General features: G+C 34.0%; 1 protein-coding gene across 5 annotated transcripts in view; it reads right to left on the bottom strand.

Moving 5' to 3' along the window:
- Nucleotides 1-20,672, bottom strand: part of RASA1 (RAS p21 protein activator (GTPase activating protein) 1) — a 121,684-nt gene that overhangs the window by 28,013 nt on the left and 72,999 nt on the right. For all 5 annotated transcript variants that reach the window (XM_011977998.1, XM_011978002.1, XM_011978003.1 and 2 more), the window contains 3 exons: nt 15,412-15,464; nt 12,768-12,918; nt 8,933-9,011 (listed from right to left, as the gene is read on the bottom strand). In XM_011977998.1, coding sequence (XP_011833388.1) covers nt 8,933-9,011; nt 12,768-12,918; nt 15,412-15,464 — 283 coding nt within the window. The remainder of the gene's footprint in view (nt 1-8,932; nt 9,012-12,767; nt 12,919-15,411; nt 15,465-20,672) is intronic.

Below are 20,672 nucleotides of genomic sequence, written 5' to 3'. Positions count from 1 at the left end.
AATGCTAGGTGAATACAGACAACAGTACCCAGGTGAACTAAGACATGAGAATGAACAAAACATACTTCGAATACCTAACAGTTCCCTCAATCCACTAAGTGTGTCACATTCCACACCCATGCATCTGCAGCTGGTGTTAATAACCCTGATTTCAGATAATCTTCCTCTGCCAATCTGCAACATTCCCATGCTTCAACCCTACCAATGGCCATTTCCACATGTAAACTTCAGGTCTTTCTTCAAGGTAAAATGCCATATTTATTGTAGTATGTACATATTTATTAAAAAGAAAATATAAATATATAAAATTAAGCAACATGTTTATATTAGGTTCTTTCTTGATGTATCATTGATGAAATTTCTAAGTGTTACACCCTTAACCTCACTTTTCCCAAAAGCCCTGTGGTTTTGATTGCCTGATTTTGCATAATGCTATGATTTTTAGGAATGTATATGTTACATTTTAGCAGAACTTACATTAATTGCTAAATCCCCTGAGAAAAAGAATTATATCAGGATGCCTTTATCATGATCTTTCCAGAATGAATGAATCTTCAATTTTACTATTAAGGTCAGTTGGACTGTTTTAGTTTTCTGGTTTCCTTTTTGAGTAGCTCTTAACTATTTTGCAAGGATTAATATTTTATGACTTTTAGTCCATCTTACAAACTTCATGGGTCCATTCAATCCTGTTATAAATCTAAGTTATGCTGTGGGATTTTCACAATCCTCTCTCTCCTGTATCTTGAAATATTATGCTGTTTCATCATCCTAGGAACTATTTCATCATTACTCAGAATTATTCCCAAGTTTATGCTAAAAAATTACTAAAATAATAAGAAAATAGAAGAATGAATTGCCTACAGCAGGGTTGACAAACTATGGCATGCAAGCTAAATCCAGTCCACCACCTGTTTTTTATACATAAAGTTTTATTGGAACACAGCCATGCTCATTCCCTAACATGCTGTCTGTGGTTGCTTCCAGATAAAAAGACAGACTTTAGTGGACACACTAAATGAACTGCAAAACCTTTTACAGGAAATTTTTGCCAACCCCTGGCCTAGATAATATAACTGAAATAAATCATCTGTATTGCTTCACTCTGGGTGTTTTCGTGTCTCTGTGTGTGTGTGTGTGTTTTAACTGTGTTGCAAAGTATTGCAGCGTCTTTTGTAAAAATATAAAAGGCCATCTTTGCTTTATTTTTAGCTTTGATTGATCGTACTTAAAATATTCAGAACTCTTTATTTTCTGCTCATAAATGATAAAGAGAAAAAAACTGATCCAGGAAGATATCTGGCAATTAGAAAAATCAGAAAATGAATGCAAAGAAATAGCACTCTAGACTCTACCATGATGGCAGAATTGATTTTGATAAATCTCAGACTGTTTTTCAGGTGATGATATATTTGAATTTTCTCAAACTCAAGAATCACTGAGTGAACCACATTACTTCTAAGGGGAAAAAAAGGAAATACGATGTTCTCATCTGGTTAGTTATTAAATAGGAAGAATGTCGTCATGCAATATTTTGTGATAACCTGGATTATCCTGTTCGGCTAAAAAGAAATGAGACTATTTAAATTTTTGTATGTACATCAAAATTTACTTAATATGACTTGTGAATGGGCAAATATTAAAGGCCCTTTGTAAAAAATTACTGAAAGTAAACATAGAAATTTTAAAATTCACTGGATTGATCACTCTTATAAACAACGTTAATTGCTGTTTTAAAATCTAAACAAAAATATTTTACAATTATGGAGCAAAGGACACTGTACTCTCCAACAAAATTATGAGCCATCAAAGTTTTCAAAAGTACTGCATTTTGCTTGCGCCTTTAATCCCAGGACTTTGGGAGGCTGAGGCAGGATCATCTGAGGTCAGGAGTTCAGGACCAGCCTGGCCCACATGGTGAAACTCTGTCTCTACTAAAAATACAAAATTAGCTGGGCGTGGTGGCGCGTGCCTGTAATTTCAGCTACATGGGAGGCTGAGGCAAGAGAATCGCTTGAACCCAGGAGGCGGAGGTTGCAGTGAGCTGAGATCGTGCCATTGCACTCTAAGCCTGAACAAAAAAGAGCGAAATTCTGTCTCAAAAAAAAAAAGAAAAAACTACTGCATTTTGATAATACAAAAACAAGAAAGAATCATAAGCTAGATTGCAATAGTGATGTACTTAAAATCTAGAATTGATATGATAGATATAATGCAAGAAGAACCAAAGTAATTACAAGTAGAACTTATTAGACATGTATCTGATTTAAAATCTGGAATCAGAATTTACAAGATGGCTGTGTTTCAGGTCTGTGCACAAAGGGTGAAGAACTGTTAGTTGCATTGAAAATACTGTCCATTTCAGGTACGTAAGCCTTCCTAGACATGAAAACATGGAACAAAAATTTGGGTACGCTACATTTAAATTCTTATTACATTTTCCAATGCAGTTGTTTTTGGATCATACCCTGATTCTTGGTGATGCGAATTATTTGTAAAATGACTTAGGAATATAAAAAAATTAAAAGGGTACACTGGACCATGATGTTACAAATAGTGATGACTTTTTTTTACTTTCCTGTTAATACAGATTTGTATTTACCAAATCTTTAGTTCAATGGTGATGGCACTTAGTATTAGCTGCAGAATGGAACATTCTTGGAGTCTGTCATTTAAAACATGTAACCACACTAATATTTGGATTTAAATACTTGATTCCAAGATGCTCTATATAGGTCATTTAAAAATCATATGAAAGTGGGGACTAGTCCACAAATCCTAAAGGATTCCAATGCACTAGATGATGCTATAGGCAAGAACACAACTTCACTTTTCAAGTCCTAGTAAATGATAGGAGAAAGCCTTCTCTGTGTGTTCCTTTTCTCAGCCCGAGAGAGAGATCTTAGATTTTTTACATTTCTCCCAAGGGAAGTTCAATAATCGGATTGGTGACAGTCTAACAGCCACTGAACCAAGCATTTCCCTAGAAGTTACATATGTAAGCTCCTGAAGGCAGACTTAACTTGCAGATCCTAGCTTTGTTACTTAATGTAGGAAAACACCATTTAATATATTAATTCAATAACTGTTTGTTGAGTCCCAGGCATTGCTGTAGTTCTTGAAATACATCAGTGAACAAATCAAAGACCCCTATCCTCATGGAACTTATATTCTAACCAGGGAAAGATTAAAAATAAACATAAATAAATAAATTGTACTGTATGTTAGAAGATAAGCGCTCTGCAGGGTTGAGCAAGTTACAGTGTTAATTAAGGTGTCTAGGTAAGTGTCATTTGCTAATTTGCTAAGTTTTGAGAAAAAACTTGAAAAATTTGTTAGGTTAGTGGATATCCAAGGGAAAATAATTTTGGACACAGTGAGCAGCTACAGCAAAGATCCTAAGGAAGGAAAGAGTCGAGTTCAGAAAATTAATGGACTGCCACTGTTGGGTCTTGTATGCCATTCTAAGGACTTTGGCTTTTATTCTGAAAGAAACAGAGAACATTTTCAAGTATTAAAACAGAGGAGTAACATGATCTGACATTTTAAATGGATCCCAGTGATAGCTGCGTAGCATGCAGCATAAGGGGACAAAGCTAGAAGCTAGCAGATTGAGGCAGATTCTGGTGGTGGTCATATTCTAGACATACTTTGAAGGCAGAGTCAGGATGATCTTCCTGACAGGTTAGATATAGAGTACAGAAAGAAAAAGAGAAAAACTGAGGATGATTTAAGTTATTTACTTAACCTCTCAGCTCTCAGTTGCCTTATCTTTGAAATAGGTGTCGTCATTATAGTGTCACCTTGGTAAAGTTGTTGAGAAAATTAAATGAATGAATATGTATAAAAAACAGTGCTTAAAATATAGTGCTCAAAAATGTAAGGCATTTTTATTATGGGGTGTATTGTCTCAAAAGGCCCCTTTTCTACTAATGCTTGTCTCGACAAGTGTTAATAGTTCCAGGAAGTAAGCAAACCTAGCTAGGACTCTGCTTTTTCTTAGCCTTTGCCAGCATCTTAGCCTGAGTCTGGGTACACAGGGTCACCTCATTGGAAGATAAGGTGATTTGCTAGCTAATCAATTCGGCAATTAGTAAAAACATTTTACTTGCTTTTGTACTAACAGTTAAAATCCTGCTTGAAGAATGAGTTTTATTATTCCCCAAACCTCTACTAAAACCTACTTTTCACCTCATGCTCCAAAATAATAGACCACAAATAGCACTTAATAGTTTCTGTGTAGCAATCAAATTGCTTTATAATCAATATTAATTATTTCTGAAGTATTCAAAGCATTACAGGCACTTTTGCAAAACCAACTGGAGGTTTGTTCAGTTATAAAACAGTAACACAAGAGTGAGGCATATTATGTATCTGAAGTAATTCTTAAAGCAGTCTTATACTGCAAATTTACTAGATGCCACATACTATTTCTCTCTCTTTTTTTTTTTTTTTTTTTTTGAGACGGAGTCTCATTCTGTCGCCCAGGCTAGAGTGCAGTGGCGCAATCTTGGCTCACTACAACCTCCACCTCCTGGGTTCAAGCGATTCTCCTGCCTCAGCCTCCAGAATAGCTGGGACTACAGGTGCATGCCACAATACCCGGCTAATTTTTTGTATTTTTAGTAGAGACGGAGTTTTCACCGTGTTAGCCAGGGTGGTCTTGATCAAAACTTAAATTAGAAAATTCTAAGTACAAATTCAGTATGGGGAAATGTATGATTTAATTTGGGGTCAAATAAAATCACTAATTCAAAGAGCCAAGGGGAATCAGAATTGAGGATACAGCAATGGAACTATATAGCAGGATCTGTCATCTGGAGGCAAAAGCATCTCTAATCCTGAAAAAAGACGCTAGCCGTGGTCTAAAAAGCACTCACCACATGTTATTTAAAACATAGACATATATAAAACATATATATTTGTGTGTGTGTGTCTGTGTGTAATATGTTCTGGCTACCTTCTCTTCCAATTATTCTGCAGTAATCAAAAATTACTCAAAAAGTGAAACAAGATGGATGTTAAAATAGCAGTATTTAGACAGGTAGAGAGGAAGACTGACATGGCGATAGGAAGGAGCACATTAAGGTGTAAGACATATTAGTAACAATACAGGCAAGAGTAAAGTAGGTACTTCTTGCTGAAAAGCAGATAATCATTCATTCAATCAATATTTATTGAATACCTAATGTCAGGTACTGTTCTAAGCACTGGGAAAAAAACAATGCAAACAAAAATCTCTGTTCTCATAGACCTTAAATTCTACTAGGAAAGCATGCAGGAACGAAGGAAAATATAGGCATACGTTGGAGGTATTTCAGATTTAGCTCCAGACCACCACAATAAAGCCAGCCATATGAATTTTTTGCTTTCGCAGTGCATGTAGAAGTTATGTTTACAACTATACTGTAGTCTGTTAACTGTGCAACAACATGTCTAACAATGTACACGTGTTAATTTAAAAATATTTTATTACTAAAAACTGTTGCAGCAGCCAAGGTGGCTCAAAACTGTAATCCCAGCATTTTGGGAGACCAAGGCTTGAGGCCAGGAATTCAAGACTAGCCTGGGCAACATAGCAAGACTCTATCTCTACAAAAAATATTAGCTAGGCACGGTGGTGTACACCTGTAGTCCTAGCTACTGGGGAGCCTGAGGCAGGAGGATTGCTTGAGCCCAGGAGTTCCAGGTTGCAGTGAGCTACAGTTGAACCACTGTATTCCAGCCTCAGCCACAGGGCAAGACCCTGACTCCAGAGGGGGGGAAAAAAAAAAAACTAACAATCATCTAGGCCCTCAGTGAGTCATAATTTTTATGCTGGTGAAGGGTCTTGCCTTGATACTGATGTCTGCTGAGTGATTAGGGCAGTGGTTGCCAAAGGTTGGGGTGGTTGTAGCAATTTCTTAAAAATGAAGTCTGCTGCATCAATTGACTCTTCTTTCACAAAAGAAATTCCCTAAAATGCTCTTTGATACCATTTTACCCACAGTTGAACTTCTTTCAAAACTGGAGGCATTCCTCTCAAACCCTCTTGCTGCTTTATCAAGTTAAGTTTATAGAATATTCTAAATCCTTTGTTTTCATTTCAATAGTGATCACAGGATCTTCACAGGAGTAGATTCTATCTCAAGAGACCACTTTCTTTTCTTATTCATAACAAGCAACTCCTCTTTCGCTCCAGTTTCATCACAAAAGTGGAGTAGTTCAGTCACATCTTCAAGCTCCACTTCCAAATCTAGTTATCTCGCTATTTCTACCACATCTGCAGCTACCTCCTCCTCAAAGTCATCTTGTAGTCTTGAGCCCCTCAAAGTTATCCATAAGAGTTGGAATCAGCTTCTTCCAAACTTCTGTTAATGTTGTTATTTTGGCCTCTGCCCATGAATCACAAATGTTCTTAATGGCATCTAGAATGATGAATCCTTTCCAAAGGGTTTTCAATGTACCTTGCCCAGATCCATAAGAAGAGTCACTATTTTTGGCAACTATAACATTATGAAATTATTTCTTAACTAAGGATTTGAAAGTCAAAATTACTCCTTGATCCGTGGGCTGCAAATACAAGCTGTGTTAGCTGGCATGAAAACAACAATCTCCTTGTACATCTGTATCTGAGCTCTTGATTGTAGAGTTGCATTGTCAGTGATCAGTATTATTCTGAAAAGAATCGTTTGTTCTGAGCAGTAGGTTTCAAAAGTGGCCTTAAAATGTTCAGTAAACCATGCTGTAAACAGATGGGCTATCATGCAGACTTTGTAGTTCCATTGACAGAGCACAGGCACAGTAGATTTGGCATAATTCTGATGCTCCTAGGATTTTCAGAATTGTCAATGATAACTGGTTTCAACCTAAAGTCACCAGCTGCATTAGCCCCTGAAAAGAGTCAGCCTGACCTCTGAAGATTTGAAGCCAAGCATTAACTCTTGCCATGAAAGACCTAGCTAACATTTTCAGATAGAAGGATGTTTTCTTTACACTGGAAATCTGTTGTTTAGCCACCTTCAACAGTTATCTTCTGGATAACTTGCTAGTTATCTTCTGGAAAACTAGCTAGATGTTCTGGGTAACCTGCTACAGTTTCTTTGCTTCACCTTACACTTTTATGTTATGGAGATAGCATCTTTCCTTAAATCTTATGAATCAACCTCTGCTAACTTTCAACTCTTGTGCAGCTTCCTCACCTCTGTCAGCCTTCACAGAACAGAAAAGAATTAGGACTTTGCTTTGGATAGGCTTTGGCTTAAGGGAATGTTATCCCTGGTTTAATCTTCACTCCAGACCACTCATATTTTCTCCGTATCAGCAATAAGTGTGTTTCACTTTATTATCATTCATGTGTTCAGTGCAGTAGCACTTTTAATTTCCTTCAACAACTCTTCCTTTGCATTCACAACTTGGCTGTTTGGTGCAAGAGACCTAGCTTTCAGCCTATTTTGGCTTTCACCATCCCTCCCTAAGCTTAATCCTTTCTAGCTTTTGACTTAATGTGAGAGACATGTGACTTTTCCTTTCACTTGACCATTTAGAGGCCACTGTAGGGTTATTAATTGGTCCAATTTCAATAGTGTTGTTTCTGGAGAAGTAGGAAGGCCCAAGGAGAGGAAGAGAAACAGAACCAGCCAGTCAGTGAAGCAATCAGAACATACACTACATTTATGGATTAAGCTTGCAGTCTTCTTCAGATGCAGTTCATGGCACCCCAAAACAATTGCAATAGTAACATTAAAGATCACTGATCACAGATCAACCTAACATATAATAGTGGAAAAGTTTGAAACATTGTAAGAATTACCAAAATGTGACACTAAGACACAAATGAGCACATGCTTTGGAAAAACAGTAGCAATAGACATCCTCGTTGCCACAAACCTTCAATTTGTAGGAAAAAAAAAAAACCTATCTTTGAAGCATAATAAGGCAATGCACAATAAAATGAGGTGTGCCTGTATGTTAAAATGTGGCAAGATTATGATTCTTGAATTTATATTTAGCTTCAGATTAATGATTCCTCATCCCCCTGCCTTCCCTCCCCCCCCAATTAACTGCAATAAGTAGTAAGTGTAACCACATGAAATGAACTTGTTAGGAGGAAACATCAAGAAACTAGGCACACTACAAATCACTGTACAACTGCAGCTGGGTACCCAAAACCCTTAATAATCCTTTATGTCCCTAGAATAACAGTACCTCCATTTTCCACTTAGGAAAATTATTAATCCATCTTTTGAAGCACCTTTTTCTAACTCCTGTTAAACCATTTCCCTACCATACATTTCAGAAAGTGCAATGAGGAAGAAACAGAAGCTAATCACCCTAAGCATTAAGCAACTAATATTTAACAGGCTCTCTTGCTCAAGGCCAATCTTTCCTTTTATGTTCTAGATTCTATTCATTTTTGTCTTCTCTAGGACCTTGTCCGTAAGATACTGCCACCACCCATCTCCCCATACGACATCACTCTCTTTACTACTATATAGTTTTTACTCAGAGTATACAGACATCCTCAAATTCTCTCACCATAAAACTACAGGCAAATAAAGAAAAAGTGTAAACCATTTTCTGCCCTAATCCTCCTCTGTCAGTATTTTTTATTTCCTTTTATTACTCCCCAGGCTTTAATAAGCCTGGCTGTGGTTTATCACTGCTGTCTCTACTTTTGCCTCCAAAAAACTCACTCCTGGACCTATTGCAACTCACCTTCCTCCACAACTGCTTCTAATCTCAAAAACCTACTAGGTTGCTCCTGATTACCTAAAATCAACATAGATAAAAACCAAAAGATTCTCTTACAGTTTACTTTCTAAAAAATCTAAATAATCTGTAGTTTTAAGTTGTATCCAATTTTAATTGTACAAATGTGTGCAAAAACATACCACCAAAATGCATTTTAAAATAAAATGCTAATTATTGCAATAAGAAACGCAACACTGACCTGCATTGGTACAGGTTCCTTAAGATAATATCCTTCAACAATCTGTTCTTTTCGATAGTGATCTATGATGTCCCCAATGCTGTTAAAATAAAAATTTTTAATATTAATCCGTCTGATAAAAATGCAAAATCTTTAAAAATATGTGTAAACTTTCTTACCAAGGATTATCTTAATTAGCAAATTTTTTTTCAAAGCACATAACACAAACACATTAATAGAATAAATGATCATAACATTCGTATTGTTTTAGAAAAACCAGAATGTTCTCAATATAGATTTACAGGCCAGAATACGTGGCCCAGGTTCTGATTTTCCATACCCATCAAGTGGGCAGCCAGGTCAACAATACCATATTCAAAGAGTCACCATAAATGAGGAAATGATTAAAAGTCTAACTTTTTTTTCACCCCCAAGAGTACTTCTGAGATACTACGAATGAAAAATTCACAGAAACATGGCATTTATTTAGGAAGCAGAATACAGGTAAATTAAGAATTTTTATTATCACATTTACACATTCTGGTTTTATATTAGAAACAGGTCATAAAACACATGAAAAGCAGGCAAAAAGAAGAAAAAAAACCCAGTTAATGTTACATGTAGAATTATCACTACAGGGAGAAAAGCTTATTATTTTGATTAAAGGTGCTACAAATTGGGAAATACTGGGAAAATATTACAAAAAAATAAAATGATGTACTGTGTTTTAATATAAATTTTAGTGAACCACATATTTTTTTAAATATAAAATTGTTTCTCTATAATCAGTCAGATCATTCTATTGTCCTGAATACATAAATCTTGGAATTTTAAACCTTCCTTTAATATAGTGGACAAATGGGAACTTTTGAGCCACTTAGGAAACACTTCTCCAGACAGATTTTGTTTAACCTACTATATATATATAATTAGAATCTATGTGTGTGTACGCATCTTCAAGTATGTTATCTTCGCTATACTACAAAGTTAATTTAAACCAAATATAAGTAATGTTAAAAAACAAAACAAAAAGACCTGACAAGTTAACTAGTAGTATGAATGAACTTAACAGAAGCAGCATTTAACACAAGCCACAGAGGGGTGTGGTAAAAAATGAAATAAATAAAAGCATTATTAAAAGAACAAGCAAAGTTTTATGTTTTTAAGAAAAAATCTAATACCATATAAATCCAAAATTATTAAAAGAAAAATGAAAATCAGGAAATATATTTGAAGATAGCTAGATTCCACTAAGGAGATGACTATGTGTTTTAAAGCAAAAAGCATCAAATCTATGAAAATCAGTAAACATCGAAGGTTTTTGGGCTCAGTAACTGTAAAATACAATCAATCCACTGTAGCACCTCAATGTTACAATATAATTGTTTTCCATAAACTGAGAGAAGAGGAAACCATTGGGAAGTACAGTTTAGATTGTCCACGAGCAAATTTAAAAGTGTGTGGCAGTCAATCATATAGGTTTTTACCAATGAGCTAGACTTAAAGAGTTTTTTTTTAAAATTACTCTTCCATTCATATTCTACCCAGAAACACCAAAATAAACAGGGGAGATACAACAAACCAGAATTTTCTAGACATTCATATAAGTTCCAGCCATGAAATAAGGCAGATTTACATCTCAGAAAACTAAAACATATTCAATGTAAACTTACTTTTGAAATAAATGTGAGTTTCTAGAGACACTATGTTCTGTACTTTAATTTTTGTAATGCACTTAGCACATAAAACCATGTGCACTCTTCTTGAAGTCTAGATAGATGTTAATATTGTCTCATCAAGGTCTAGCCAAAATCTATTGTCTTCCTTCTCACCCCTCACTGAACTCTCATCTACTGATAAGAGTTTATATATCCCCTGAATTTATCACAGTCTGCATACCACACTGTCTTTTCTAATAAACCTGAGCACTAATAATGAAGAAACTGTATCTTTGTCTTTAATGTGTTTACACAGGATTTGTACAGTATATTTCACAAAGTAGTTAAGTCTATAAATGACTGCTGAATTAAATTTGCTATTAAATGCCTCTTCTGCTTTTTTTTAAAAAAACTCTGAATATAGGAACATTAAAGTTATGTCTTAACAGTTTCTAAATGAAAGACATAACTACTATCCCTCTTTATCAAGGTCTCGTGTATAGTTAATGGGGAGATGGGACAGCAGAGTATGGTTGTGTTAGATTTATTGAAAAATCTTACTTTATATGTGTATATCTAACAATAAACAATAAGCACAAAGATTTATCTTCCTAGGAATTATTTCTGACATTACTAACATTAATGCTGAAATGAAGTATATATTTCCAAAACAATTACAAAATCCTTCATTTTCACACACCTGATTCACATAATTCGGGGCTTTTTAAAAAAGTTTAATATTAAATCTAGAAACAATAAGATGAATTTATAAACAAATTCACAGGGAAGAAAAAGTATAAAAAAGTTCTGGGGGAATGGTCAAGGCCACTAAATTAATATACATTTAACTTTTTTTTTTTTTAAATCCTTATTTTGAAAACATAATATTGTAATAATTTGGACAGAAATCTACTTAAAATACTTCTTTTTTCACGTTCCATCATGGTCTTTAGCAACAAAAAGTGACCACCTTTACATGTTTTACCGACTGCCTCCAGTATGTAGGAAGAATTTCCAGTTTTATATGATGTATCATAAGGAAGTTTAAGTTAGTAACAAGATGAACTTCAAAAAAAAAATTCATGTAAATTATTTTATCTTTAAAAAGGATCTCAATATGGACATTTATTTAAGAAGACGGTATGTTTTCAATGTATGCAATACATTTTGTATGTTCTAAATCTCTGGAAAACTGGAATGGGGAAAAATTACATTCTTAAAGAGCTCAAATTGCAGCTAGAATTTCAATGAGAACATCTAGAACTCAGATTGTTATGCAGAAAGTACTCACGCAACCTGTATATGAGGTAGGCAAAGGGGTACAGCTGCCTAGACTCACTCACATCTTACATTTGATGTCTTTTAACAGTCAACTGGGCTTCTAGCAAGCAACTAGAAGAACTTGTTTTTGTTTTTTTCAGATAAACAAGTTACAGAATCTCTATTCACTCAAATGTCTACTTTGATAAATTCAAATTTGGATAGAGAACGCTGCTGTGGCAGAGGGGTTAAACCAGGCAAATATAAGTGTTTTAGAACAAGATTATGCCAGCCCCTGAAATAGGAAAACAATGCTACTCTAGAGTTATTAGGTATAGGAAAACCTTTACATTCACAAATGATTATTTTCTATTTGACAGAAAAATTGCTGACATTCTGTCATATGGTTTCTTCTATTAACTTATTTTCCTAATCAAGTAACTATAATTCATTCTGAGTTTTGGGACAAACAATGAGTTTACTTTGAAAGTGAGAAGTAAAAACCAGCAATCACAGATAAGAAATGTCAACTTGAGAACAACTCAATTACATAACATCTGTATAGTAAGTCTCAGGTACCTTTAGAAACTTTTTTTTCCCCCTACTAAAGTATCTCACTGATAAAATAATGTTGATATATTTTATTTTCCTTCTCCTACAGATAATACACGGATTTAGTAAATCTGCTGCAAATAGCTTGCGTCTAATTTTTAAAATCACAAAAATTATTTTGGAAGCAAAGTATAAGTTACTAATTTGTATTCATATTTGACACTGTCTAAAGAATTGTTGGGTATGACCACTATGAAATTATATTGAAGGTCTTATAATTTTTAGAAGTTAGAAACTTTTATATAATTTTGAATCTGAATACTGTGTTATCAAGATTTCAACTATTTTTACCAAAAGCAAAAGATAACTAAAAAATTATGATTTACCTGTTATAATACCGGCCTCCCATCATAAACTGATTGTTTGGTGTTGGACATATTTTAAATCGCTGAATATTTTCATTGGTCCGGAAATAAAGTGAATAATCACCAGGAGTATTATCTGAGGGTCTCACAAGAAAACTGCAGACCTGACCAACTGTAAAAATTAAGCTGTTAGTTTTTCCCTAATTATCAAATAAAAAAGAAAAGATGTTAAGTAGTAGTATTACAAAGTGCATTCAAGGTCATAAACATATGTAAATTTTCACCAGGAACTTGTTTTATTTAAGGACAATTTCTTTCAAATTTTCTGGTTTATGATTCACAACCATCCATGTTGCTTGTCTGCTATCTCTCTGTTGTATCTTACCAGCTTTAATACATAAAAATAGAAAGCAGAAATTTTGCAGCCGTAACTTCTGGTCAGTAATATCTACAACTGTCATAATTTGGAAGGAACTTAAGCACAGTTAGGGAATACTGGCTAAAAATGCTAAATTCTGTTTGTAAATCCTTGTAATAAGAAGATTCTAAAAAGTGAAGACCAGTTTTGCTTAAGAATACTCTGTGCTTTATCAGTGTTTTCAATTAATCATTAAACAGTAATGACTGTGCCAGGCACAGTGATACATGCATATAATCCCAGCTATTCAGGAGGATCACTTGAGCCCAGGAGTTTAATACCAGCCTGGACAACACAGCAAGATCCTGCCTCTTAAAAAAAAAAAATTAAAAAGTAAAGACTGTAATAAAATAGAACCAAAAGCTTTCCACAAAGGTAGATTCAAAACAACTGAAACATGTGTATACATTATCAAAATCAATACACATACACTATATTTTATTCAATAGATATGCTACTGAAAGGAATTACAGACGCAAATTATATGTTAAATATGTCATATTAATTTTAGAGAAGTATTTCTGATATCTTTGATTGGCAGTGATTCATACTACTAAGATCCTCTGCCTTTTCTCCATTTAAGTCCAAATGATCCAGTAAAGATCAGGACTTGATTGTTTTTAGGAAAGCACAATGAATGCTTAGATTATAAGATATAAAGTTTGGGGGCAAATTACTAATAGTTCCAATCATCCAGTCAAGGCACATATTATCAAGTACTTCATGTTCAGTAAAAAGAAAAAAATAAATCTCCTTAAAAAACTGAATCTTCAAGGCTTAATACATAAGTAAACATAAAAATTACAGAAATTGTATAACGTGGGCTAAAATGAAAGTGTTTCTAAGTTGATACAACAAATCTTAGTGACAAGAATCCAAGATACTCTCTAAATTTCTTCTAGAATATGATAGGAATTTCATGCAAAATTATGCATGCAAGTCCTTATTTGTACTTCTCAGGAGAGAAAATCCCACCAGATCCTCAAAAGAGCACATGACACACAAAAAAATGCAAACTAATGTAAGGAAATTAAGTTTAGCTCCTTTTCAACTTTGTATGCCTTAAAACAAAAGTACCTCAAGTACTTGATGGTGCAAGTTCCAAAAAAGAAACATATCCAAAATTCAATAAATTCACTAAACTACATATTTTTGGTTCCATACTGAAATAGCTGATAGAATGTCATTTTGGTTTAAAATTTCTTCTCTATTACTATCATGTAGCATTATCATGATCTTTTTTTATTTTTTGAACCTACTTAACGTACATCTTCACAATAAAATTGAGTACTTCAAAAACTATCTCAAATCTTTCAAAATAATAAATTATTAATTTAAAATGCAGTGCTTTATGGATTAAAACAATTCAGATTACCTCTTTAATAACTAGTGTTATCACCACAAGAATCTATTTCATTCAATATTTCACAGAAACTATTGAACAGTCAACATTTTTGAAGAACTAAAACTTTTAAATTACATACTAAAGCTCAAACTTGTCTGAAATCTTTATAAGATGTGGTTTGCCGAAGAAATGCTTGGTATTTAAATTAATTCAGCTTTAGATATTTAGTAGGAATAAACAATGACAGGATGGTTAAAACCACAATAAAAGTCAATTTTTACTTTTTATTTATAAGCACAAGAGTTTTGGGAAATGTTAAAATTAATACATATTAAATAAAGCTCAATCATATAATTCCACCAAGTATACAAAGATAAATACAAGAATGTCTGCTATAGCTGAACAGCAAAAGAATAAAAACAATATAATATCCTTCTTCTGAAGACCAGTTAATTATGGTATTTACATAATGAAAAGTTTAAATCCATAAAGAGTAATGAAAATTTTTATCTGCAGATACAAAATCATCTCCCAATATATATCTAACATGAAAAAAGTGTGTTGAATGTTCCTGTCTGTGTAGGTGTAGGGGTGAGAAAGAGAGATTCACAGAGACACAGAAAACTTCTAGAAACATGGAAAAAAAAAAAACTACCACTTAGTGTTACTTCTGAGGAAGTGGACAGGGGCCTGGGGTAAAAGAAAAACACACTTTACTAAATTTTATAATACATGGATGTTTAAAATATAAATAAAAACACCAGGTTCTTAGCACTGGACACGAAATTGTAACATGCATAAACACTAACTGAATGCTAAAGGCAAAACACAGGATAAATGGTTTGTTCACTTTTTTATTCTCTTTAAACAGACATTAGAAAAGCAAGTGAATAAGTAAGTACCTGTCATTAGTAAATTATAAGCTTCCTGTTTGGAAATCTTCCCATGGAACCATCTTAAAAAGAGAATAAATGAGATATATGAAGTCCTTTTTGCTGTCATCATATGATCAAAATTAAACAACCAATATAGTAAGTTTAATTCAAAGTGATATAATAAAATAAATGCAATTAATCAAATCATCTCATTCTTATTACATTTTAATACATTTTATATACATATTATATTTAATTTCAACAAAATGTAGTAAAACTAGGAACTATCAAATATAAACTACAATTTTCATTACCAATACAAAAATGGCAATAATTTTTAATCCTGATAATAACAAACTGTTATAGGTCTTTTTATTTTTCTTTTTGCGGGGTAAGGGGAAGGAGGAGTAGTTCAGATAAAGCCTATTCCAGAATTTCCCTGAAAAAATTAATGAATTCATTTCTGAATTTTCCTATAACATCTGATAAATTCTCTCTTCAAATAAAATCAAGATGTTGACTCTTACTTTGCTGAAAGTCAGAATATAAGATTAGGTGACAAGAATGAGTGGATACCACCATCAAGAACTGAAAGAAGTACTTAGTGTTCCCAACTCTATTTGAGCTAACAACCTATCAAACTAGGTTGCTATGTATTTTATATTTTGTATTCTTAAATTAAGCCTTTAGAAATTATTATAAATGACATCACAGTCAAGATATAGAGCACATAATAACCTAAGTATTTAAAGGTTACCTTCAAATAAAATGATATATCTGATTAAAAAGTAATTACTAGTCATCAAAGTACATAAAATCACCTCTTATTTAACTAAAGGCCTATAATCTATCTTGCTGATTAACACATCTTAATGCCAGGCTGACAATTCCCAATCAACTATTTACTACTTTGTTGGATCTTCTTAGGGTCTACAAGTATTTTTAATAATAAAGAGCAAGCTGGAAATTAAACATAAGACTAAAATATGTAAATGCTCAAAAGTCCAGTGAGACAGGTTTAGAGGTTGTTCACATTGTTTTAAATGATCCATACAATTATTACTGGTGAAGTATGAAAATATAACTGAATTTTTACATTTTCACATGAATGAAAAGGTAAACTTTTCTTTAACACCATTCCAAGCATTAACTCACTAATTCAGATCTCCTGGTGCTCCCTGTGTAAACTTTGAATAATATAAAGCAAGAATACAACAACTAAAACAGTTCAGACTACAAGTAGTGAGGTTCTATATTGCATTCAAGTATAGGCTAAATGACCACTTACTACAAATGCTAGAGCAAGATTTTTATATTCTGGAGGAGAGTCAACTAGATGACCTGACCTCCAAGACTAATCCTCTACTTCCACAGTTTTAAAAAAAATTCAAAAAGAAAAGGGTAAAAAAATGACAGGGTTTACAGATGAACAAGATTATTTAGCATAAGCACACAGTCTGAAGCCAAAGTGGCAATATCACTTTCTAAAGTTTTAGTTTCATTCTTCAGACGTTTATTCCCATATAAAATTTATATATTTCAACCACATGTTTTCCAACAGTGATAAAAAGATGAGTCCCTGCTCTTATGAAGTTTCCACTCCTAGGCGGGTATAGTGGCTCATAATCCTGTAATCCCTGTACTTTCGGAGGCCAAGGCAGGAGAATCTCTTGATCCCAAGAGTCCAACACCAGCCTGGGCAACATAGACCCTATCTAACTACAGAAACTAAGAACTATGTAGAAAATATAATAAGCACAGTGACAGGCACTGCCAAAGGCATTCTGGGAATAACAGAGAAGGGTACCAATTCTGTTGAGTGTGTAGAGAAGAAAATAAAGGAAGATTTTCTAGAGGGAAGTGATAAATGAGCTAAGTATGAATGGAAGAATTCTGGCCTAGGAAGCAGCTTGAGCAAAGGTATACAGAAAAATAGCTAGGAGCGATGGCTCACACCTGTAATCCCAATACTTTGGAAGGCCAAGGTGGGAGGATCACTTGAGGTCAGGAGTTTGAGACCAGTCTGGGCAGTATAGTAAGACCTGATCTCTACAAAAAAACAAAAAATTACAACATTTGCCAGGTGTGGTGGTACACACCTGTAGTCTCAGCTAATCAGGAGGCTCAGGCAGAAGGATCACTTGAGCCCAGGAGTTTGAGGTGAACTATGATAGCACTACTGTACTCCGGCTTGGGCAATGGCAAGAACCTATCTCTAAAACAATAAATAAAAAAGTATTATGCATTTGAAGACCTACATGCTGGAGACTAGGAAACTAGAGATGATAAGTGCTAGGAGTAGTAAAGGACAAAATAACCAGAGAACAGATCATTTTTTAGGCTCTGCTAAGGTAAAAAGTGTAAGATTCAATTTTTTAATTTGTATTGTTTCTGTTTTTATGGGTAATGTATACAACTATTTTGTATATTTTTATGGGGTACCAGTGATGTTTTGATACAAGCACATAATGTTTAATGATCAAGTCAGGATAACTGGGGTATCCATCACCTCAAGTACATATAATCATTTCTTTGTATTAGGCATATTCAAATTCCACTCTTTTAGCTATTTTAAAATATTCAGTAAATTATTTGGTAGCACCCTGTTGTGCTACCAAATACTAAATCTTATTCATTCTATCTAGGTGTATTTTTGTACTCATTAATCAGCCATATTGTATCCCCCTTCCCTGCTACCCTTCCCACCCTGTGGTAACCATCATTCTACTATCTATCTCCCTGAGTTCAATTTTCTAATATTTTGCTCCCACATAAGTAAGAACACATGGTATTTGTCTTTCTGTGCCTGGTTTATTTCCCTTAAAATGGTATTTTCCAGTTCCATTCATGTTGTTGTGAATGACAGGATTTCGTTCTTGTTTATGACTGAATAGTATTCCATTGTATGCACGTACTGTATTTTCTTTATCCATTCATCCACTGTTGAACACTTAGGTTGATTAAACATCTCGGCTATTGTGAATGGTGCTGAAACACAGGAGTGCAGCTGTCTCTTTGATATACTGATTTCCTTTCTTTTGGATATATACCCAGCAGTGGGACTGCTGGATCACATGGTAGCTTTATTTTTAATTTTTTGAAGAACTTCTATGCTGTGCTCTATAGTAACTGCACTCATTTACATTCCCACCAACAGGGTACAAGGGTTTCCTTTTCTCCACATCCTCACCAGCATTCATTACAGCCTATCTTTTGGATAAAAGCCATTATAACTGGGGTGAAATGAAATCTCACTGTAGTTTTGATTTGCATTTATCTGATGATTAGTAAGGAATGGTGAGCATTTTTTCACATACCTGCTGGCAATTAAGGATTTTAAGTGAAAATATGATACAATCTAGGTACATTATTCCAGCTACTGGATAAAAGGATCTGATGAGGCTAAAGAGTCAAGGGAGATCAACTTGGAGGTTACTGCTATATCATATCCTGGCAGGAGATTTAAAAAGGCCTGAGCTAGAATGTAGTTATTTAAGATTTGAGAAGGCGGTAAACATTTAAGAAATACTTTAGGAGATAAAAATCATCAGGACTTGGTGTCTATATCATGTGACTAGGGAGCTGGAAAGAAACTCAACCAAAGTTATACCATCTATTTAATCTCAAAGGTTACTTGTGGATGTTACTGAGGACACTTTAAAGAATTTAAAGTACTGCCTCACAGCCACAGTCCCTATATTAGGAAATTAAAGGAAACAAACATACACATAAAATAAACCAACAATGCAAATTTACATTATGCTAATATAAATAAGAAATTACGCAAGTTAAGAAAAATGGAAGAATGACAATGTTATCAGATAAAAAAAGACTTCCGAGTGAAAGTGGGATTTGTATTTTATACTATGAGAAAACTGATGTAGCTTTACATGTTTATTGGCATTTAACCTACATTTTTAAATTTAAAATTCCATTGCTATTATCAAAAAAAAGAAAAACAAACCTGGATTTATGGTCTTTTTTGAAAATCGGAAGGATTTAACAACACTAGGCTCACATTCCTACACATATCAACTAGACAACTAAACAGAGGGATTACCTTACAATAGGCAAACACTTTCTAGTTTTCTACTTCCCACAGTTTTCCCTAATACCATGAGTAAATATCAGTTGCCATTTATTACCAAGCTTACAGTGGTTTTTTTTTTGATAGTACAGACATAGTTCCATGTACCTTGATCTCTAGCAAAGAGGGAAAATAAGAAAAGATTATTGTGCCTAAAGAAAACTGGGAATATATATACTTGACCCGCTTCACTTGCTTACATTGTCTGTCTGATTCTTCCAAGCATTAATTAGAATTTGCAACTCCTAGCCGGATACAGTGGCTCATTCCTGTAATTCCAGCACTTTGGGAGGCTGAGGCTGGTAGATTACTTGAGGTCAGGAGTTCAAGACAAGCCTGGCCAACATGGCAAAACCCCATCTCTACTAAAGGTACAATAATCAGCCTAGAGTGGTGGTGTGCACCCATGGTCCCAGCTACTCATGAGGCTGAGGCAGAGAATCGTTTGAATCCAGGAGGTAGGGGTTGCAGTGAGCAGAGATTGTGACATTGCACTCCAGCATGGGCGACAGAGGAAGACTCTGTCTCAAAAAAAAGAAAGAAAGAAAGAAAAAGTAACAAAAAATAATTTGAAACTCCTGATATAGGTAGAGGAAACTTCAAACTAATGCAAACAGCAGGGTATAGTCTCACTAATGGAGTCTATTTTGTAGCTACAAGAAACAATAAAAATAAACTCAGAATATATCTTACATATTCCACTTACAGAATGGTCAAGCACTAAATAAGGTGACTGCAAATGGAGTAATCAGTTGAATATTTTAATATTCTAATGGTTAGAAAACAGAAAAAAAGCAAACACTTGAGGCAAGCCTCAAGTTCCATCCATAAATGCTGAAAGATAAGAAAAAAATGTACTGAAAAGATATTAGAAGATGAATAGTCTATTAAAATGTGAGTAAGAGAGAACTGGGATTAATGGTTCAGATCTTTAAAAGAAAACTTACATATACATAAAATCAGTTTGAAGATTATGAAAAAAAAAGACCTTGCAGAATCTTATTAAAGTTGTGAAGAATCATTATTTTGGGGGGATAAAAGATGTGGCTATAAAACAAGAAGTACTATGAATAACCAATAAATACTATGAATAATTTTAAAATGTGCCGAATTGTGACATTCATAATGTTATAAATGTAATGTTTATTGAACGTCTTTAGTGTGGTGATAAAAAGAGTTGTATTTAGTTATCAGCTACCTT

This window comes from Mandrillus leucophaeus, unplaced genomic scaffold (assembly GCF_000951045.1).
Source record: "Mandrillus leucophaeus isolate KB7577 unplaced genomic scaffold, Mleu.le_1.0 Scaffold187, whole genome shotgun sequence".
Taxonomy (NCBI): Eukaryota; Metazoa; Chordata; class Mammalia; order Primates; family Cercopithecidae; genus Mandrillus; species Mandrillus leucophaeus.
This window is presented reverse-complemented; position numbering and strand designations above follow the sequence as displayed.